General features: G+C 40.2%; 2 protein-coding genes and 2 long non-coding RNA genes across 5 annotated transcripts; 2 read left to right on the top strand and 2 right to left on the bottom strand.

Annotated features, from left to right (window-relative positions):
* The first annotated feature begins 1,793 nt into the window (after positions 1-1,793).
* LOC115729423 (cell division control protein 48 homolog C) lies at positions 1,794-7,907 on the top strand. Its single transcript, XM_030660005.2, has 10 exons — positions 1,794-2,864; positions 3,381-3,997; positions 4,318-4,470; positions 5,124-5,240; positions 5,370-5,474; positions 6,703-6,768; positions 6,861-6,925; positions 7,008-7,209; positions 7,420-7,554; positions 7,651-7,907. Exons 1-10 carry the CDS (start codon positions 1,883-1,885, stop codon positions 7,696-7,698), a joined length of 2,490 nt encoding a protein of 829 aa, XP_030515865.1. The 5' UTR covers positions 1,794-1,882; the 3' UTR covers positions 7,699-7,907.
* LOC125313591 lies at positions 3,135-15,989 on the bottom strand. The gene is made up of 2 exons (XR_007197254.1): positions 15,852-15,989; positions 3,135-3,208 (listed from the first exon to the last, which is right to left on the bottom strand). It is a non-coding gene; the product is annotated as an uncharacterized LOC125313591 (long non-coding RNA).
* Positions 7,219-7,464, bottom strand: LOC115729425. The gene is made up of 2 exons (XR_004013949.1): positions 7,396-7,464; positions 7,219-7,290 (listed from the first exon to the last, which is right to left on the bottom strand). It is a non-coding gene; the product is annotated as an uncharacterized LOC115729425 (long non-coding RNA).
* Positions 12,038-20,564, top strand: LOC115729424 (serine/threonine-protein kinase PBL27). Of its 2 annotated transcripts, XM_030660006.2 has the most exons (5): positions 12,038-12,592; positions 13,555-13,754; positions 14,185-14,374; positions 19,257-19,648; positions 19,771-20,564. In XM_030660006.2, the coding sequence occupies exons 1-5, from the start codon at positions 12,460-12,462 to the stop codon at positions 20,371-20,373; spliced, it is 1,518 nt and encodes a 505-aa protein (XP_030515866.1). In that variant the 5' UTR covers positions 12,038-12,459; the 3' UTR covers positions 20,374-20,564. The 2 variants fall into 2 exon arrangements, with proteins under 2 accessions (XP_030515866.1, XP_048129205.1); XM_048273248.1 differs by lacking the exon at positions 13,555-13,754 and having other exon boundaries at positions 12,457-12,592.
* Positions 20,565-20,791: the final 227 nt, after the last annotated feature.

The following is a 20,791-nucleotide window of genomic DNA, read 5'->3' as shown; positions in this document are numbered from 1 at the left end:
GCGTGCGAGAAGGAAGATTGTGACCTGAGGAGGTAGGAGAAGGAGCAAAGTCTGGGAGCGCAACGGAGACAACAATGATCAGGACTACGAGGAGTAGGGGTAGCAGGAGGAGGGACATGAAGGCTGGGGAAGCGGTTAAAAGAAGAATGTAATAGAAATTATTCAGACTGAGATCTTGGAACTCAACACACCAACCCTTCCTCTCCAAGTCCTCCCGTTGGGATCTTGGAACTCAAAACCTGAGGTAACTTGAGTTTTTAATCTTTTACTATAGTGCACGGAACATGCTGCAATTGCAGCACGTTCACCTTAACCCTTCTCCATGTCCTACCGTTGGGATCTTGAGTTCGTCTGCTGGAAGTTCACAGCACGTTCCATGCACAGTAGGAGAGGATTACGAACTAAGTTACCTCAGCGTCTTGCGATCCAAGATCCCAGTGGGAGGACATGGAGAGGAAGGGTATAGGTGTTGAGTTCCAGGATCCCACCCAAATGATTTCTATTACCTTCCTTTTTTGACCGCTTTCCCTTGCCTTCAAGCTCCTCGTCCTCGTTCTCCTCGTAGTCCTTAACATCGTCGTCGCGGTTGCGCTCCCATGCTTCGCCTTCCTCGTCCTTCCTCCTGAGAATTCTTGACCAAGCTGCCCTGCAGGAATTCTTTGCCAGTCGTGCTGCAAGATTGATCTTCAATCCCCAGTTCCTTTTATGTGTTATCATACTGGAGTCACGATGTGCTTGGTGTTGTGCTCTATGGGCACTCTTCGTGCCCCCTCCATGAGGAGGTAGGAGGAGCAAAGTCCGGGAGCGAATTCTTGCCAGCCATCTTCAAAATAGAGGTGTTGTCCCTCCAAATATCGATTGGAGAAGTACAACATGACCATGAAATGTGTAAATTCCCGGCATAAGGTCTGTTTTTCGTCTCTTTCTGACTCGTACTTTTCGCTATGTTAGCATGTTCCTTCGAAATCTCCCACACTCTGAAAATGAACAGTATTTTTCAATTTAGGACGGAAAGGACCTAAAAAAATAATAAAAAGCAATCAATTTGCCATTCATAACCCTCAAATAATTAGGTCTTGAAATCCCCAAATTTACCTCAATTAACAACTCCGATTTTCTAACATAATCATGTCATGTGATACGATAACAAGCGGATTGAATGACAAAGTCACATTGGTATTTTTCGCTAGCCAAGTTGGACAAACATAACGAAATGATTTGATTATACCAATTCGACAAAACTTTTAGATTTGATTGCATCTTTTGAAAATTGTAAGACTCAATTACACTTTCATGATAAATTTCAAGACTTCGGGTGCACTTATCCGTATTTTAAATTACTAGCTCTTATTTGAGCCACCTACAAATATCGATTTATTTCCAAATTACCAACTTCTATTGAACTGACCAATGTATTTTGCAACCTAATAATGAAATTCGGTAATTGTTGCTTAAATAAAAAGTCACTAATTCATTTAGGAAATTACCACTCTCTCTAAGGTTTCTACTGTTTGTGTATACATATTCAAATTTCTCAAATTGTTTTAATTTTAAACTTCCTTGTTTATTTTGTACTTTTTAATATTGAAACTTGCCATATTATCTGCCCCATCGGTATGAAATTGAATGACTATGTTAACAAACAAAAGGACCTGATCTGATAAAGTGTATTATTTGAAGGGTCTAACTGTAAAACTTAAAACGTTGTAGGACTCAATTAAATAATCTTCAAAAGTTAGAGGACCAAAATATGAATCACAGGATACAATATGGCGGTTTCGTAATTGAAGTCTCTTCGTACTTCCCTTCCTCCTTCCTCCTACAGTTCGCTCCTGTGGCCGCCGCTTCTAGTTCTCATTGATTTGACACGACGGCGCCTAGAATGCGAAGAAGACTACGCGGCGGCAGTTCGCCGCCGTCGGCATTCGTGGTGAACAGGAAACTCCTTTCCCGGCGACTAGGGTCGTACAAGCACGATTGCTCGACCGTGGAAGACCTCGTCAAGCGTCTCTGCGGGGACTTCCCCGAGTACCGGCGAATCAAGCGACATCCCTTCGCGAACGCCGTTCGGGAAACCCTGGAGTTACTGAATGAGAAGGAGCGAAATGAGCGCCAGCAGTTGCGGTCGCCGAGCTCCCATGAGGGCAGCGACGATGACGATGACGAGCACGAGCTCGGAAGAGTCGATTCCTCGAGAAGGAAGTCGAGGAGGACGGACGTGATGGAGGACAGGCTGCAGCGGTTCGAAAACGATTACATTAGGAGGAAACGACCGCGGAGCAGCCAGGAGGATTCGTCGACTGAGCCGGACGATGACGATGATGAAGGCGAAGAAGACGGTGCTGTATCGACATCGGAGGATGCGATTTACGAGCAGAAGATGGAGCCGGAGTTCGACTTGATGAAATCCATGCTCCGGGGGAGCTACGTCGGCGAGGCGAAGCGTAACAAAGCTAAGCAAGACGAGAAAGATCGACAAGAGAAGAATATTGAGGTAGAGGTTGCGACTAAGAAGCCTAGGAGAGTCATTGATATGACGAATGCGGGTGATGAGAAGGCGGTAGCGGGAGTGAAGGGCGTAGGTTCAGCTTGGAATGAGGGGGTGACGGTGAAGGGGAAGGAAGGCCCGAGGTTTAGGGATTTGGGAGGGATGAAGGAAGTCTTGGAAGAGCTGAAGATGGAGGTGATTGTGCCGTTGTATCACCCGCAGTTGCCGAGGATGCTCGGGGTTAGTCCGATGGCGGGGATTTTGTTGCACGGACCGCCTGGTTGCGGCAAGACCAAGTTAGCCCACGCCATCGCCAATGAGACTGGCGTTCCCTTTTACAAGATTTCCGCGTCTGAAATAGTTTCCGGAGTCTCTGGTATATCTGTTATTTTTTTTCGCTTTTGAGTAGTTTTTTCCTTCTTATGGATGATCATTTTGATTGTGGAGCTGTCTATTGTGTTTTGTCTATTCTGAATTTATTGGCTAAGTACGGAAAAATCATTAGTATCAGGTAGCCATTGGCTCTATGTTTGTGTTCTCTCTGAACTCATGATGTCTGATCAATGCTTATGTTTGTGCTTGCTTCTGTTACCAACTCAATGTCCTCTCTATTTCCATTCAGGTGTTCCCTTCCGTTTTCTTTTGCTTTATGTAGTTTTTCAATGGATAAACCTAGTAGCATGGTATGGCCAATATGTTTAGCCCGTCAAACAACATTGCCTGTAAACTGAGCTGCTTGCTTTACTTAGCATCTGATGTTGCATAAAAATAAAAATAAAAAAGATCTTTTTGCTACATGCCACCACTGCCAACATATATCTTGCTTCAATTTGCTATCCTTGGTCCAAACATGATAAGCTCCACTATTCATCTTGAATGGCTGAAATTCTAGGTGCATCAGAAGAAAACATCCGGGACCTCTTTTTGAAGGCACACAAGACAGCACCATCGATTGTATTCATTGATGAGATTGATGCGATCGCCTCAAAGCGAGAAAATCTTCAGAGAGAAATGGAGAGACGGATTGTGACACAATTGATGACTTGTATGGATGAATCGCACAGGCCAGGAAAATCAACTGATAAGAATGCAGACACAGAGAGCTCTGATATGAAGCCTGGCTATGTTCTTGTAATTGGCGCAACCAATAGGCCTGATGCTGTTGACCCTGCATTAAGGAGGCCTGGACGCTTTGATCGTGAGATTGGTTTAGGCGTTCCAGACGAAAATGCCAGGGTTGAGATCCTTTCAGTGATCACACGTACCCTTAAACTTGAGGGATCTTTTAATTTTCTTAAAATAGCAAGATCTACTCCTGGCTTTGTTGGTGCAGACTTGGCAGCGCTTGCTAACAAGGCTGGCAACCTTTCCATGAAGAGAATTTTGGATGAAAGAAAACTTGAATTATCTAAAAATTCTATAGAGGTAGATAGTATTGATGAATGGTGGCGGCAACCTTGGTTACCTGAGGAAATGGAGAAGCTCGCTATTAGTATGGCTGATTTTGAGGTGATGAGTTACTCTTCTCCGTTTTATACTTTGTATTTTCGAAATCAGGGTTGCTTTTATTTGGAAATGTTTATAAAATATATAGACATTCTTAATAAGTTTGTCATTGCCAAATGTGCTTTAGTCTGAAGACCAAACGACGTATTTGTCACATCAGCTTGACATTCCTTCTTGGAGATTGAGATTGAAATGTTGTATCGCGCATTCCGTCTTTTGTGGTTTTTATTGTTGGACAGGATTATTTTTCTATTGACAATTTTGCTGGTTCTGTTGTCTGATTATCCTTCTTGATCTGCACTTATCTATGGTTTACTTTTCAGGAGGCATTGAAAATGATCCAACCTTCTTCTAGAAGGGAGGGATTTTCTGCAATCCCTAATGTTAAATGGGAAGATGTCGGAGGTCTTGACTCCTTGAGGCAGGCATTTGACCGGTATATTGTTAGACGTATAAAATATCCTGAGGAGTATGAGGTAATTGACAAACAATTTGTGTTTCCATAACAGTACTATTAGTCTGTTACTGTAGTTCTCTTCAGTCAGCACGATTGAAAATCAGATTAGTGGAAGGGTCCTTCATAAAGCAGAGGGAAGTTTTTCTCTAGCAAATTCTTCAGGCTAGTCATTGGGAATGTGGACTACTTGATGCATTGGATTTACTTTAACCATGATCCAAATACTTGTCTTTGTTTAAGGCACGAGCAGGTGCATAGGTGTTGTTAGTACCATCAGCCATCCGTCCTTAGGATCCTTGGGCATGTGGCTCTGAAGTTGCAAGTCATGGGGATTGTCTGCCACTAATGAACTACTAAACAGCACAGCTTCCATGAGGTGTGGTTGAGTTTAATGTCAAACAGGAATCCCGGAGGATGAGTGCTTGCTAGTTTGGTGTGTGAAAATTTTGGTCTAGCAACTAAGCTTGAGAGACGCAGCAATTTTATAGTGCACTTGACCATTAAAAGTTGTTTCTTTGTTATAGCAATGCCGACCTTATATTAGTTTGTCTCTCTTTCAAGTTATTGGCCTTTGGATTTTTGCTTAGTAAGAAGTTGTACTGCCTCATCATCTTCCATTGGTTCTTTCTGTTTCCATTTTATTACAATCTCTGTTTGTGATTTGGCTTTCAGGAGTTTGGAGTGGATCTAGAGACGGGGTTTCTGCTTTTTGGGCCTCCTGGTTGTGGTAAAACTCTGATTGCCAAGGCAGTTGCCAATGAGGCAGGAGCTAACTTTATTCACATCAAGGCAAGTTTCTTTAGTTTCCTGTTCATCAGTTATTTCATCTTTAATTATTTGGGAAAGTTCTGCATATTTTCTCTTTCATATCCTGTGTGACTTGAAATTCTTATTTTTATGAGTTTCTTGACTGTTTAGGGCCCTGAGCTATTGAACAAGTATGTTGGAGAAAGTGAGCTGGCAATTCGAACATTGTTTAGCCGTGCTAGGACTTGTGCGCCATGCATACTTTTCTTTGATGAGGTTTGTGAGACTCTCTCATTGTGGCTGTCTAATTTGTTTTCTTTTGGAATTTGTAACTTTGGATAGACATAATTGTCCATTAGTAAGCTTGGCTTTTCTTATTTCGATCGTTGCGAAAGTTTGTCCTGCAATAGGCATAGTTAAGTTCTACTTAAGGAATCACTGCTCTACTTAAAGAGATGAAAAATCTGTGTCATTTTATCGACCTTAGAAAGATGAGCCTCTTCTCTTTTGTCTTTTTTTTTTTTTGGGGGGGGGGGAGGGGTGACGGAAGGGGTTGGTGTTTCACCATCTAACTCAATTAATGTTTCACGTCAGTCATATATGAATTGCCTATACAAGGCATTATAACTTTTCGTAAGATATGGTTCTTCATAGAAGTTTCTTTAGAACAGGAATGGGAAGGCTCAATCGATAGGGGTTTGTGAGTAATTAGGGAAATGCGGGAGGGATAGAGGGAAGAAAAAATTTGATAGGTTGCTTGATCAGTTTCTGATCAGAATGCATATTTCGGATTTTTTTTTGAGAATGTTCCTTAGTTTGTTGTCTGATGACCAGTTGTAACTGCCCTTAGTTTGTTGTCTGATGACCAGTTGTAACTGCCCTGACTAACTGTTGAGAGGGGGCTGGCCTGGCCCCCACTCCTCCTCACCTGCTGATCTTATCCATGTGCATGGCTCCGTAGTTCTTTTCTAGCCTTTATGGTGCTTCACGACAAGAAGCCTCTCTACCTCTTTCTCTCTTAAACCTCTTCTTTATCTCTTGCCTTTGTCTTGCACAAGATGTATTTACAAATAATCCGTCGTGAAAAATCTGAGTATTGTCGTTTTTGCCTGTGGTGCTGAAGGAACATTGCTTCTTTAGTGCTGACTGTCAAATTCTGAGAAGGATCATTACGGTGTCCTTTGGAGCTTGTAATTTGTTGGCAAGCAAAAATGGGGATTTTTTTTTCCCCCACTTGATCTTTGACAAAACTTGGTGAATCTAAACAGAAGTCACAGAACCGATTTACTTCGTGCCCCCATTCCATCATTTTACTTCTTGGTTTTTTTATGGCAATTGGGGCCTGAAACTCATGGATATGCCATCTATCTCCTCAAAGCTAACTACTTTCTAGCCATGAAACACCGAAGTGAAATAGACGGTGTTGTCATTGTAGCTTAGTTGTCTGAATTCCTTTGGTCGTGCATTTACTTAGTCATGTGATAATTGATACTTTTATCTGCAGGTGGATGCTTTAACAAAGCAGCGTGGCACAGAAGGTGGATGGGTCGTTGAGCGACTGTTGAATCAGGTCGGTATCTTGAGGAAATCGAAGGAGTGTCTTTTAGTATATAACCCCGTATCTTGTCCAGTAAAATAGAACTTGTATGACTTTCTGTGCAGTTGCTTATAGAGCTAGATGGTGCAGATCATCGACGTGGCGTTTTTGTGATTGGGGCCACAAATAGGTCTGATTTATAGTTACAGGCTTAAGTTGTCACCATGTCGAGTACTTTGCTAACTTATCGTCGAATTGCTTACTTTTGGCAGAATTGAGGTTATAGACAGTGCTCTCTTGCGTCCTGGAAGGTTTGGAAAACTTCATTATGTTCGCTTGCCAACTGCTGATGAGCGTGGTTTGATTTTGAAAGCCCTAGGGAGGAAGAAGCCTGTTGATGCCGGTGTGGATTTAGATGCCATCGGGCAGATGGAGGCCTGTCAGAATCTAAGTGGCGCTGATCTTGCTGCATTGGTTTGTCTATTTCATTATGCTTCTTTCCTTTTATCATTACCATTTAGCATCATCAGGTTGACAATCACATCAACTCTCTCTCTCTCTCTCTCTCTCTCTCTCTCTCTCTCTCTCTCTCTCTCTCTCTCTCTCTCTGTGACAACTTGAACAAAATTTTATGCGGGTGGGGATAACTTCAACATCCACCAATTTCATTTCCAATAATTTTAGGTCAATGAAGCTGCAATGCTTGCTCTCGAAGAGAAGTTGACTTCGTCGGGTCAGCATTTGGATTCTCCATGCACCATAAAGGCAGCTCATTTTGAGCAAGCCCTAACTAAAATTTCTCCCTCTGTATCAAAGATGGTTGGTTCTCTCAGTCATCATGCGACTCTAATGCTAGGATCTTCGAATTTACTTTGATAGGAACTTCTAATCGCCCTTCCATTTTCATCTGAGCAGGACATAAAAGTTTATGAGAAATTGGCCAAGGAATTAAATGCGGCATGAGATAAAGCAGTATTTGGAGCTTGTCGGCAGGCAACTACAGTTTTGATCAATATTGAGTGTAAGGAATTCAATTTTTGTGTAGATTATATTGCAGTTGTTGGGAATTGATAAGCTGTGCGATAACTTGGTTTGTCATATATTATTACTCAGACAGTGGAGAAAGTTATCATAATGTTGTCGATATGAAATATTTTTACTTTGGTGTTGCATCTTGTGGATGTCCTCTTCCTTTTCATGCTTTGACTCTCTTATGTAACATGGTCCATTCTAAGCTCGAGGGCCACATGCTTTGGAATTATAGTTATGTGATTGAGTGCTACTGCTGTATATTTTTACTATACTAATTAGTCTGTGAGTACGATGTTGAGCGTACTGCTTTTTTCTGTCTAGATTCAGCTCTCTTGGAGCAACACCTTTGATTGCTGAACCTGAACGGTTGATTGGTATTAAGGTTCTGTCTGTCAGTGCGGTAACTTTGTCAATGTAAATAGTACATGTGCACTGCGAAAGCTCCAGCGGAGTGGCAATTGAGTCTTGGCCGCTTCCGTCGAATTGCCTAAATCTGAAAGATGGGCTTTCAAAGAGGTTGTGAGAGCAGATTCACAAAAACCACCATGAACTCCCGCTTTCAGGTACACCACCACCTCCTCTTCTCACTTTCTAGTCGCAGTCAGATAAGTTGTGTCGATCGTGGTGGATGATTAGCTAAACCGAAAGTATAAACCCAGTGCTTAACCAGTAAGACTTTGTCGAGCATCCCGCTCATCGTCGCTTGATTTCGATAAAGTATCTCCTGGGAGAAGGATGGTCACATTTCTTCTGTATGATAGCATAGCACCTCCTTGTTATTTTGTTTTGTGCTTGTGACATTCTAAATTTCAATTTTACTTTTCTCCCAAGAATTCAACCTCGAGACTCGCTCCCAAGAAAACGCTGTGCATGATGGGCTGAGCAACCCAGCTACAGGGATAGCTCTGTAGAGAGTCCACAAAGGTAGAAGAAACTGATGTGGTGGTTGCATCTAACACTCGGCCATTTGTGCACTGTGCCACCGACCCCCCGGTCGGAAATCTCCCCTCGCGACTCGCTTTTGTCATGGGGAAAAGCGTCGCGTGTTCTTCTCTCAAACCACGAATTGCTAGAATCTTCCTAGTCATCTTTTGGCCGAAAGCGGCTTGCATCTTTGAAAACGTTGGCAAAGCGACATCTTTGGTCAACTATCCTTTTTGGACATTCTGATGTCTCTTGCCACATAAAGCGTCCTTGACCCCCCACTTTGATTTTGAACATAATTTGAAATTGCTATTTGTGCATCGCTCGCCGTTAATTTGCTTTAATCAGGTACGCTACTATTTATTGACTGGCCAAAATCTCATTTGAATATCTTACCCTGCAGCTAGTGTGGCACGTCCGACAAAATGACCACCCTTGTGGGTATGTGTTACCTTATTAAACTTTCGTCGAAGGTCATTCAACTTAGGGTTTGCTTACTTGTTGACATGGCGTGGCCGGTGTTAATGTGGCCAATTTTTAATAATATTTTAATATTTTTAAATTTTTCTTTTTTTTATTTATTTACTTTTTTTTTTCCTTTGCCTTCCCTTTTTTGTACTCTTCTTCTTCTTTGCCTAATTGGCCTGTTGGAGGAAGAAAAAGGAAAAAAAATTGAGAAAGAAAATAAAAAAAAAATTGAGAAATATTAAAATATTATTAAAATTTGACCACGCCAGCGCCGGTCGTGCCACGTCAACAATTGTCGCTCAAAATTGGCCGGAAAAACTAAATTAGTACGAATGCAAAAGATTTAGGACTAAATTGATTGGTTGGGAGATTCGGATATTCAACACAATTGTAATAGGTTTATAACTTTTTTGGTAATTTTTCTTGCAGGTCCGTGATAATGATGGCCAATTAAGGGAGTAAGAGTAACTTATCTATTTCCTTTCTTTTAATTATAAATGTATATCTAACACATTGAAACTAGATGTACATATAGGGGAGAGTACCCTTTCGGTTATCGTCTCAGCTATTTCATGTTTATTATTTCTTTTAGTGTGTAATTGCTTTAATTTCTTCGTTTTAATCATCTACATATTTGATAATTCTTAAAATAAGCCACGACACATCACGATTATACCGACTTGATCCAAGTGGAAATTCACATCAATTGTATTCACATAAAAGATGCATGTTTATGTACTTAAAGATCCTCTTCGTAATTGTGTGGTAATTTCCAATAGAAGGAAATTGTTTATCTTGATGTAAAATTAGTGAAGTTGGGTCTATTGCGAAAGATCGTGTCAGTTATCTTCACCGTATGAATAGTTAATTATTTTTGAATTCAGCCCATATATTTATGAGATTGATCGATGTAATTATGTGACTAAAGTAGTATAAGATTTTCATTCATGTAAGACTGATATAACACAAAATGTGCGCTTCTATCATACCTATTCTTATATGCTGTCTTTATTCTCGATTTTATAACTTACGTATAATCAACATCTCTAAATTTTGACATGAGAAGGTGATGTATATTACTCTAGAAATTAAGTTATTGTCATATCTAATATGTTGGAATGTGATTCATACTCCCCAATGATAGGAAAGCACCGGGGTTACGTTCTACATTGAGCGGGCCGAGATTCGGGGGAGTCGCCTCGGCGAGGGTCTCAAAGGGCAAGGCGGAAGGTTTTTATAGTTTGAGCCCATAATTTTTCATTAGTAGTTTGAACTTATGCCTATGAATAGTTATTATATATATATATATATATATATATATATATATATATATATATATTATTTATAATTGAGTGATATAATAAGATGTAGGAGTTACTAATTATAGTGAAATCCTCTGTTGGGTGTAAACTTAATTTAAGGGTAATGCATGATAAAATTTTATGTCTCGATTTTCCCTTTCTCTCTATGCTTTACTTCATTATGGTTATACTCTGAATCTTAATATAATATTAGATCCCAAATTAAGTTTACCTTCTCTCACACTAGATCGTGACAAATAATACTACTTATCAAGTATATTCTTGATTTACTTGGATCGCGTCTCTTCTCCTCTCGCTCTCTCACCTCTCGGAAGCCGCCGCACCCCGCCAACACCGGCAACCGCGCTCTGCCAGCGTCGATGAGCACGAGCCTATGGCTGCGGTTCTCCTAACCATATTAATGTTTTTTTTTCCCCCTTGGCATTGGATCAAGTACACCGACATAATCAGACTTTTTAGTACATCGCCTCCCGAATCCAACGGCTGTGATGAAAGATACCTTGAAAGGTATATGATCTCCTCCCAGTCTCCCACCATAGACAATCATTACACCAAGAACGTGAGCCTACCGTTCTCCTACACCCCATTATTTTTCTTTTTTGTGTGCGTGCTTTTTTTTTTTTTTTTGGCTACGATAGATATAGACCGTTGGTTCAAGCGCACTGACATGATCGAACTTTTTAGTTCCATCCCCTCTCGAATCAAACGGTTGTGATGAAAGATACCGATGAGGTTGTAATCTCGTCCCACCCGTAGACAATCACTACCCCCGCTTTGTTGATGGGCTTGTTTTTTTTTTTTTTTTTAAACATGTGTTAGGACTTAAGAATGTCCATCACACAACATCCGGAGTGCGGGTCCCACCCCTTAAAAAGTTCCAAACTTTTGTTACAGAACCAAGCAAATTACAAAAGGGAAAAAGAAATTACTTTCCTTTTTTCATTAATCTTTAACGAAATGACACCTTTCACAAGAAGATAATTTCCGTCTTCACTTAAATTAAAGCGGGCAAACCATATTTGAAGATAATATTGTGACCTTTTTAATTTTTTTTTAAATTAATTTTATAAAAAAATTATATTAAAATTTAAATTTAAATTTTAAACAACGTTGTTTTAGCTACGTTATCGCCATATATGAAAGAAAAAAATACTAAAAAAATCACATCAGCGTATCGCATTAATTAAATTGAACGGAGCTAATGAAAAGACTAGATTGCATTAATTAATTTTAAGATTCAATTGCTCTTTCGCAATAAATTTTAAAACTTTTAATGAATATACTTTGATTTTTTTTTTAACTTTTATGATAATAGGCTGTTGTGGTATGGAAACATGAATACCGAAAAAGAAAAAGGAAAAGAAAAATGAAAATGAAAAGGCGAGCGTGGTGTAGTGGGGGCACATCGGCATCTTCGGTTTGAATGCTTGAATCCAGTGGGGGGATTACGTGTGGCTGTTGGGCTCTTTAACTACCCATTTAACTCCAACTAATTATAATTCTAATCCTTGTCTTAATTTCTTCGAACCTTACTACCCCAACCCTAAAACAATTCACTTCCTTGTCCGCTCACACATGTAATACATTCCTGTTTTTATATAATTTCGTAAAAAGTGAATAATTACTCTTCCTCTCAAATTCTCGACCTTTTACTTTTTCCTCCTCTCCCACCACTGTGCACGCGAGTTTTTCTTTGGTTTGTTGATCTGCTCGTTCCGCTTGTTGGGTCTTGATCTTTGGCCTCCGGAGCATGTCCACAGAGAGAGTATGAGCGAAAGGAGTGATTTTTTGGTCGGAATTCTCGATCGGTCTTGAGTCGGAGAGATGGGAAGGGCGAGACTGTGGTGCGTCTTTCGTGCTTTGAAGTCCGGGGTTTTTGATGCTATGTGATTGTCCCGGCTGTGGTCGTGGGTGGGCGATTCGCGGTCGGTCGGTTTGGTTGTTTTGTGTTGTGCAGCGGTGGGCATTTTGATTTGATATGGGTGGGTGTTTCCCTTGTTTTCGATCATCCAAGGGCAAGGAAGGGAATGGACTGAAGGAAGTGAACAAGAAGGATTCAGCTAAAGAAGCCTCAGCTGCTCACTCTCATCATGTGAGCAGAGTCAGCTCAGGTAAAGAGAAAGGTCTTCCTTTTTGGGTTTTTTTCTATGTAATTCATGAGTAATTTTTTAGTCTTCTTCTGGATTTGCTTGATCAATGGGTGTTGGTTCTTGCCTTTCTGTCGTCGGTCTATTTTTCCTGCCGGGGCCAATTGTGGCGTTGATGCTAGTTCTAATTTGATTGGATGCATTCATGGTTCATCTTTTTCAGGGAATTGGGGTTTCTTGTTTCTTGACTGTTTCAGTTGCTTGGGGCTATTGATTGATTTTGAGATATGTCAATGGTTATCGGAGTTCCTGACATTTGGTTTTAGTGGATAATTTTCTGAGTTTTGTACGTATGAGCTAAGGTAGAGGCATAGGCTAGTCAATGCTGTATGAGTGCAATTTTAAACTTTTCAAGTGGAATCATTAAGAAGGCAAACTGATTACCCTTAAATGAAATGTCTTTCCTCTTTCCTTAGAGGCGTGTCAAAGTAGTGTTTGAGCTTGCCAATGCAGTTTCCTGTGATGAGTGTCGAACTATATAGTAACGGACTTTCTGTGCAGGGTTAAGGTCCAGCTAGTCTAGTTTCTGGTATTATTCTTGTACTGCTGTGTTTTGGTGGCTAAGATTAAATCCACTGTCCCGGGAAAGTGTATAGGCAGGCATCTTTTGATATTGGACTTAAAGAGATCCTTGGTGCTGACTATTTACTAAGCATTAACAATGGTTACTTGTGGGCTGTAGGGCATCCTTAGATTTGGGTGTGATGCTTTGTAATTTGAGTATTGGGTGTGCAATCGTGTCCGACTATATGCAACCTACATCTGATAAGGAAGCTCACTTTTGCTATGAGATATGCTCTATCTTGATTATTTACTTCATATGATCTACGTAACATGTTTGTTGAGATGCCATATTTATTGAAAGGATTACTTTTTACTCAATTTCCCTCAACTTGCCTGGTTTTAATGACTGAAATTCTTTTTAGATAAAACAAAATCTCGAAATGGTTCTGACCCCAGAAAGGAAGTACCAGTGCCAAAAGATGGACCGACAGCTAATATTGCTGCACAAACATTTACCTTTCGAGAGCTTGCTGCTGCAACAAAAAATTTTAGACCAGAATGTCTTCTGGGTGAAGGAGGATTTGGTCGTGTCTATAAAGGCCGACTAGAGAGTTCAGGCCAGGTTAGTTTTGCCTATTCATGCCCGATTCTTTTGTAGCCTGTCATAATAATTTTTTGTCCTGTTCTGTAAAAAGATAATTCACCAGCTGTTATGATGATAACATTACATATTCTATTTAGCAAGTAAATTCATTTCATAAACAGGATTCATATCTATAATCCCATTTGGAGGCTGCTTCTATAAAAGGGTTACACTCGTATGTTCATGTTAACAATCCTAAGTTTTTCCCACTTGGTTTGCAACTACAATTTTTTCTTAATTCTAGTACTTGGCAGCTGTAAATAGTTGATAGAACGCATAAATTCTCAGATAATGTTCTCTGATTACCTAGTCCCCCCCACACCCACCCACCCCCCCCTTTCTCTCTCTCTCTCTCTCTCTCTCTCTCTCTCTAATGGTGATCTTTGTTTGCACTGATATACATGTTCAGGTAGTTGCTGTTAAGCAGCTTGACCGAAATGGCCTTCAAGGAAATAGAGAATTTTTGGTAGAGGTTCTTATGCTCAGCCTATTACACCACCCAAATCTTGTCAACTTGATCGGTTATTGTGCTGATGGGGACCAACGCCTCCTTGTTTATGAGTTTATGCCACTGGGATCGTTGGAGGATCATTTGCACGGTATGGCTATGCTAAATCACTTATTGCATTTCTATGTTACATAAATGCAAGTTCCTTATCGTGCTTCTTGATATGTCTATGGTGCTTATTAAATAGGATAGAATCACCAAGGTGAAAAGGTTGCCTGAATCCTACTAGTTGTAAAAATAAAGTACCATTGCTGCAGACTAATTAAATGGGTAGAGTATAAATGAGTATTTGTTTGTGAATTATCAGTAAAAGTTTCTAAAAAAAATAATATGAACTACTCATTATCAGAAAAGTCTCATTTCCATGATTCTCGATAAAGTTGAGGAGAATTTTTTTTCAAGTGTTCCTTGGTAGTAACCTGGAGATGGTCTTTTTTTGGTGATGTGATCAAGAAATTTGAGAAGCATGCATAACCCTACCAAAATGACGCGTTGTGGTTCTGTCCCTTTTGATTATTGTAGTATCCTCTTTCTTCTTGGCATTCATCCACATGTATTCTTCTGGTATCTCTTTTCTGAAACATCTGGATGTGATGGAGAGTTAACAATTGTATCTTAGATCTTTCTTCTGGAGCATCTGGTAATATAGGAACAATACGAGGATAGGTAAACCAAACTTCATAAGTACAGCATCAAGGGGATGCTACCACATCATCTTTCATTGCTGTTAGATCTTAAACACTTTAATGCCAAGTATTGGGTCGAGGGGCATGAGCAGCAACTTCGATTTGTGGTGTCAAACCAATTAGAACTTGTGACTAGTGACATGAGCTCCAGAGTGATTAGAATGTCCAGGTATTTTAGTTTGCTTGTTTCTTTTTTTCATCTTTTTACTTGTTTTTTGTTATTGTTCTCGAATTGGGCCAAAATGGAAGGAAGCATTAATAGATGAAGTTGGATCCATCTCATTAGTCTTTTGTGTATTGTTCGGGAGAAGGATGAGATGATATGGTATCTTTCATCAGTAGGCATCTTGAATCTCAAAAGATGGAAATAAATCAGACGAGACATTTCTATTGGCTCAGGGTACAATGCTCAAACAAAGTCAATTTTTGGTTCAGCATTTGTTGTCAACATTTCAGAAAGTCGAAGTCTGGAAATTCAACATATCCAGAACTTTTGTATGCTTTATTCGAGTAGCATCTTAATGAAACCAATCTATGAGACGAAATGCATAATGCCATTCAAAAGCTATGGATAGAGAGGTGGTTAAGATATGAATGAGTAGACTTGGAGGGAAAGAAAACATAAAAAGAAAATGCACGAGCAGAGTTGGAGAAAGGACGAGTGAAAAAATTGTTTACCCTGAACTGGTGTAGTCCACGCTGCAATACATTGGTGGTTTTTGCAGTGTTTGACCTTCACCTTCGAGCAATAGATGTTGCATAGAGTTAGAGCTGGTGATAATGCCTACAAGCGTAGCAGTGGCATCATAACTGGTTGCTGATCCCACAGTTCCTTGTGCATTTTTTGTTATATTACTGATGACACCACATCGACGGCTTCACAAATGAGAGTTCTATAACTAGTAGCAGCTGTGGACTGCTGCATCTAGCATGTTAGTAGTGGTGGAAGTTGATATTACACTAGAACAGAATACATAACTGCTGAAATCTTTTCGAGGAATAAAGTCTGGTGAATTTGTTCCTTGAGCTATACATTTTGCATGTTTGTATTGGAGCTGATGACTATCAAAAGGTAATCAGTAATTTCTAAATGCAGTTCTTTGAATATAACGAATCTTCCTTTTTGAGTGCTTATTTGAAAGACTTGTCTGAACCTTAGTTTCCGTCTGTCTCTAGATCTTTGCTGTTACTTCTTTTTTCTTTGTCTTCATGAGGGAAAGGGTGGTCTTGGGGGTTTGAAGATTTATCCCATGTTATGTAAGGGGAGTAAGGAAATAAATAAAGTGAGATCGTTTCGACATTTTCTAATTGAGTTACCAGCAGCTAAAACAGCTTTAGCATTAGCCTGATGAGGAATGAAAGACTAGTTTTTTAATTGATTGCATGGTGATTCAGTTTAGGTTGTCTTGCTTGTTCTTGTAGAGAATGAGGAGTGGACGTTTCCAAAGGAGCATGCTCTAGGAGAGGGTTCTGCTAGGAACTTATTCTTGGACGAGCTTTTCCTTATGGAAAGCAAATGGGAAGTGCCTTGGGTGATTGAGGGAGACTCCAATTAAAGAAATAATGTTAAAGAACCCGAACTCAGTGCCAAAGCTTCTACCTTAGTCAACTTTAGATCACCATCCTATTGTTTTAAAAGTGAGAGGTATTAGGTGGGCCTTCTCTAGGAGAGGGTTCTGTTAGGAATTTTTTCTTGGATGAGCTTTTCGTGATGGAAAGCAAATGAGAAGTGCTTTGGGTGATTGGTGGGAAGACTTCAACTAAACAAATAAAGTTTTAAGAACCCTGAACTCAGTGCCAAAGCTTCTACCTCGATCAACTTTAGGTCACCATCTATAGTTTTCATAATGAGAAGTATTAGGTGGGCACACCTTCTTTTAGGTTGAAAAATCTGTCTAAAAGTAGAAGACTTAGAAGAGGTAGTTAATAATAGCTGGAAGAATAGTTCTGCAAGGGGATATTCCAGTTTACTCTTTTCTCAATGCTTAAGGGGATTAAATATGTCTGAAAGCAGTGGGGTTGTTGGAAGGTGGGAAACGGTGGAAAGCAAATTAACCAAACAATTTAAGAGGTTGAAAGCTTGACATAAAGGGGCTGCAATGGCTTTGACGGAGGTGGAGAGATATAGGGGATCAATTGATGAAATCTGAAATGCCATTTATCAACATTTTTTGTTTTTTGGCTACAAGCATTTAGTAACCTTCCACTATGGTTTTTGAAAGCAAGCCATCTTCCTTTTGCAGTGAGTGGTTTGAAAGACTTGCCAAGTCAATTTAAATTCCACTGCAAGTTCACCTGTTTCTTCTGCCAAAAACCTTTATATCCTGGCAGGAGATTGACCAATACAAGGTTCATTCTTGATAGATATTACCATGGTAATTGGAACTGAACATATTTGAACCACAGTGATTGGCATAATGCTTTTATTGTCACGCCTAGCCATATTGAATAGTCATAACCGTCCTTATGGAAGTGTATCAAATAGAAAAACACATGTAAGATATCAACTCTCGCAAATCATCATTAGAACTTTTTTGTAGTTTGCTTCATGTGTTTTCGTCGACCCGGTGATCTCATATTTCTCTAGAGTAAACACTGGATGGTGTTTCTTTCAAGTACTATACTGTACTATAAGACATCAGGCTGTCATTTGGAATATTTTGTCAAAATGACAAGGCAATCCTCTTAATACTGGAGTGTCAGTTTGGTGAAAATATGTGTTCAAATTAATTTTCCATTGCTAATAGTTAATACTAGGCGTGCTGTAGACACCAAATGACTCTTTGGAAAAAAGAATGCAAGCTTAGAGTGCAGTTGTTTTTGTGGAGAATCAACAATTTGGAAAATGTTTTCCAATAATGATCACTTCCACCACTTACAGAATACGTTAAAAGGATAATATTCTCATCATCAACAAAAATGTTAGGCATACATTTTTGTTCATTATGAAAGTGATTATCATTGACTAATTTTTTTAAACGACACAATCATTTTTAGGAAAATATTTTTTAAATCATTACTTTTCTATGAAATAAATGCACCCTTTAGCTTTTGCACGATTTTCTCGTCCATCTTGACTCTGTTGTTTGAGTACGAGATAGAAAATTAGATGCCCGATTTAAGTGCTTTGTTTAAACTTTATCACCAAACAACAGATTAAAGTAGAAAGCTTTCTCCAATGAAACCTAAAGTATAGTTTTAGAAATGTTAGCTATTTCCAGATTTTGAAGGTTTATCCATCATACTTCCGGTAATTCTTTGGTTACTTTAAAAAGATCTATCTCTACACCTTCATGCTTACTGTACAAATTTTTTAATTTAATGTGGACAGCTCTCCTTTTGTGCACTTATGATTGACTCTCTGTTTGCTCTCTCAAAATGGTCAATCGGTATCTCAGTGTCACATTCTTTAACATGTTTTAAAGCTTTGACAACCCTTATCCTCCATAGGGAGAATTGAGAATCATGACTGAAGCCCTGCAAAATGATATGGTAGAATAGTGATATGAGACTTTACCGTAAAATGACGCCTGTATTAGAGCATTGTATAGGGCCTTTTCATCAAGTAACATGGCTTAAAGGGCTGTCAAGCTGATACTGGCCGTTGTTGGCATTGTAATGATAGCAAGGAAGGATATTGTATGTTGATTTACCAGTTTGAATATCTGAACATCTATGGCTACTTTGTTTGGAATTCAGAACCCCTGTGTTGACAAATTTAATAACTAGGTGATCCAATGGGCTATTTTTACTCATTCGCTATAGATTGATTGGCTAGGTAGGTCGCTGGTTTCCGTCAACTGGCAAGTCGTCCTCCTGCTCACATGTTTTGCAAGTAAAAAATACCTAGGCTAGTCCATGAAAAGACTTTATCTTGTAGCTTTAAGCCGTACAACAAGCAGGTTAAGATGACTTGCTGATGTCTTTTAGCATTGAGTGTTAGCAAAAGTAGGAGACTTGTTGATCAAGATGACATCCATGACAACAAAATATCTTTATGTGGCCCTTTGGAAGGTTTTATTTGTCGTAATAACTCTGGAAAGACTCGGTATTCTTAGAAGCAATATAAGCACATGCAAGTCGGAAAATGCTGAATGCTTTAAATGAGGCAGTTCATGTACCGCAAGGAGAGGTGGACACAGTACCATCTGCCTCCAGGGGAGATGGACATTGTTCTTGTGTTTTCTGTTTTTATGGATAATGGCATTTCAGTGACTCTCGTATTCGAATAATACATGGTATGCAAATTTTTTATGCCATTCGATTGCCTTTAAATTGTCATTTTAGATCTTCCTCCGGATAAGGAGCCTCTGGACTGGAACACAAGGATGAAGATAGCAGCTGGAGCAGCCAAGGGCTTGGAGTATTTACACGACAAAGCAAATCCTCCAGTTATATACAGAGACCTAAAATCCTCCAACATCCTTCTTGACGAGGGTTTCGACCCTAAATTATCAGATTTCGGGCTTGCAAAGCTGGGGCCTGTCGGGGACAAAACTCATGTCTCGACGCGTGTTATGGGGACATATGGTTATTGTGCTCCTGAATATGCAATGACTGGCCAACTAACTCTAAAATCTGATGTCTACAGCTTTGGAGTTGTCTTTCTTGAACTCATCACTGGGCGCAAGGCAATTGACAACTCAAGGGCTCCTGGGGAGCATAATCTTGTGGCATGGGTAGGTTATTCATATATTTCTGAATCTGTTGTTGTGCACGCTACAAGAAACATTGTTTGTGGATTTTTCAATGAAACAATACAAGCTGAGAATTCTCTCTTCTAATATGAGATGGTTTGTAGGCTCGGCCACTCTTCAAAGACCGTAGAAGGTTCCCCAAGATGGCTGACCCTCTACTGCAAGGGCGGTACCCAATGCGTGGACTTTACCAAGCTCTAGCAGTTGCTGCAATGTGCCTACAAGAACAGGCAGCCACGAGGCCTTTGATAGGAGACGTAGTGACAGCTCTTGCATATTTGGCCTCCCAAACTTACGATCCAAGCTCAGCGTCTGCCCAAAGCAATCATGTGGGTCCTTCTACTCCAAGGACTAAAGATGACCGAAGGGGCACAGCTGATGGTTTGGATAGCCCGGATGGGTATCGTGGTTCCCCTTCCACTCATAGGAATTCCCCCGATTTCAGAAAGAGAGACCAAGGCAGGCAATTGACTAGTGGAGCTGAGCTGGGTCGCAGTGAAACTGGCGGTGGGTCTGGGAGGAAGCGGGGTCTAGACGACCCCGAGCGGGCAGACTCCCCTGGGAGTGCTGGCCGAGGGAGAGAGACTCCAAGGAACCGTGACCTCGACAGAGAACGTGCAGTTGCGGAAGCCAAAGTATGGGGGGAGAACTGGAGGGAGAGAAAGCGTGCAGTTGCAGTGGGTAGCTTCGATTCCACAAATGAGTAGACCACCGAAACTCAGTGCAAGACTGCCATGTTGGCTTTGCTTGATCATGAGAAGGCTGCTTCTGGTTGAAACTAAGTGTTATGAATAAGGGGTTCGTTGTGTCCAACTTTAATGCTGCTTGTCCTTTTTTCTGTCAATTCTTCTAGTTAAAACATCCACATTGTTATGTGAAGTACAGGAAGAAAAACAGTTCCAAAAAAAAAAAAGGGGGGGGGGGATGGTTTTGGTATATTGGAAGTATGTTGCTGCCGTAATGTCCTTTTTAACCTGTATGCCTCAGGATTTATAAGCTCTTCATATGTAAGTAGGACTTCCAGTTCATGCCGAAAAGGGAGAGGGGAGAATGTCTCAGTTTTGCCCCCATCGAATGTGTTCTGTACATGATAACAGTTGGTGTGTTATTCAGAATTACTGCACC

This window comes from Rhodamnia argentea, chromosome 1 (genome assembly GCF_020921035.1).
Source record: "Rhodamnia argentea isolate NSW1041297 chromosome 1, ASM2092103v1, whole genome shotgun sequence".
Classification (NCBI taxonomy): domain Eukaryota; kingdom Viridiplantae; phylum Streptophyta; class Magnoliopsida; order Myrtales; family Myrtaceae; genus Rhodamnia; species Rhodamnia argentea.
The sequence above is the reverse complement of the archived record's forward strand: the minus strand, read 5'-3'. Positions and strand labels throughout refer to the sequence as shown.

What these genes read in the sequence shown, in the direction of transcription:
- LOC115729424 (XM_030660006.2), top strand. Translation starts at nt 12,460, where the DNA reads ATGGGTGGGTGTTTCCCTTGTTTTCGATCATCCAAGGGCAAGGAAGGG. An exon ending in GTTGGAGGATCATTTGCACG is followed by an intron (nt 14,375 to 19,256) that starts GTATGGCTATGC and finishes TTGTCATTTTAG; the next exon opens with ATCTTCCTCCGGATAAGGAG. An exon ending in AGCATAATCTTGTGGCATGG is followed by an intron (nt 19,649 to 19,770) that starts GTAGGTTATTCA and finishes GATGGTTTGTAG; the next exon opens with GCTCGGCCACTCTTCAAAGA.
- LOC115729423 (XM_030660005.2), top strand. Translation starts at nt 1,883, where the DNA reads ATGCGAAGAAGACTACGCGGCGGCAGTTCGCCGCCGTCGGCATTCGTG. An exon ending in AATAGTTTCCGGAGTCTCTG is followed by an intron (nt 2,865 to 3,380) that starts GTATATCTGTTA and finishes CTGAAATTCTAG; the next exon opens with GTGCATCAGAAGAAAACATC. An exon ending in GCGCTGATCTTGCTGCATTG is followed by an intron (nt 7,210 to 7,419) that starts GTTTGTCTATTT and finishes CAATAATTTTAG; the next exon opens with GTCAATGAAGCTGCAATGCT.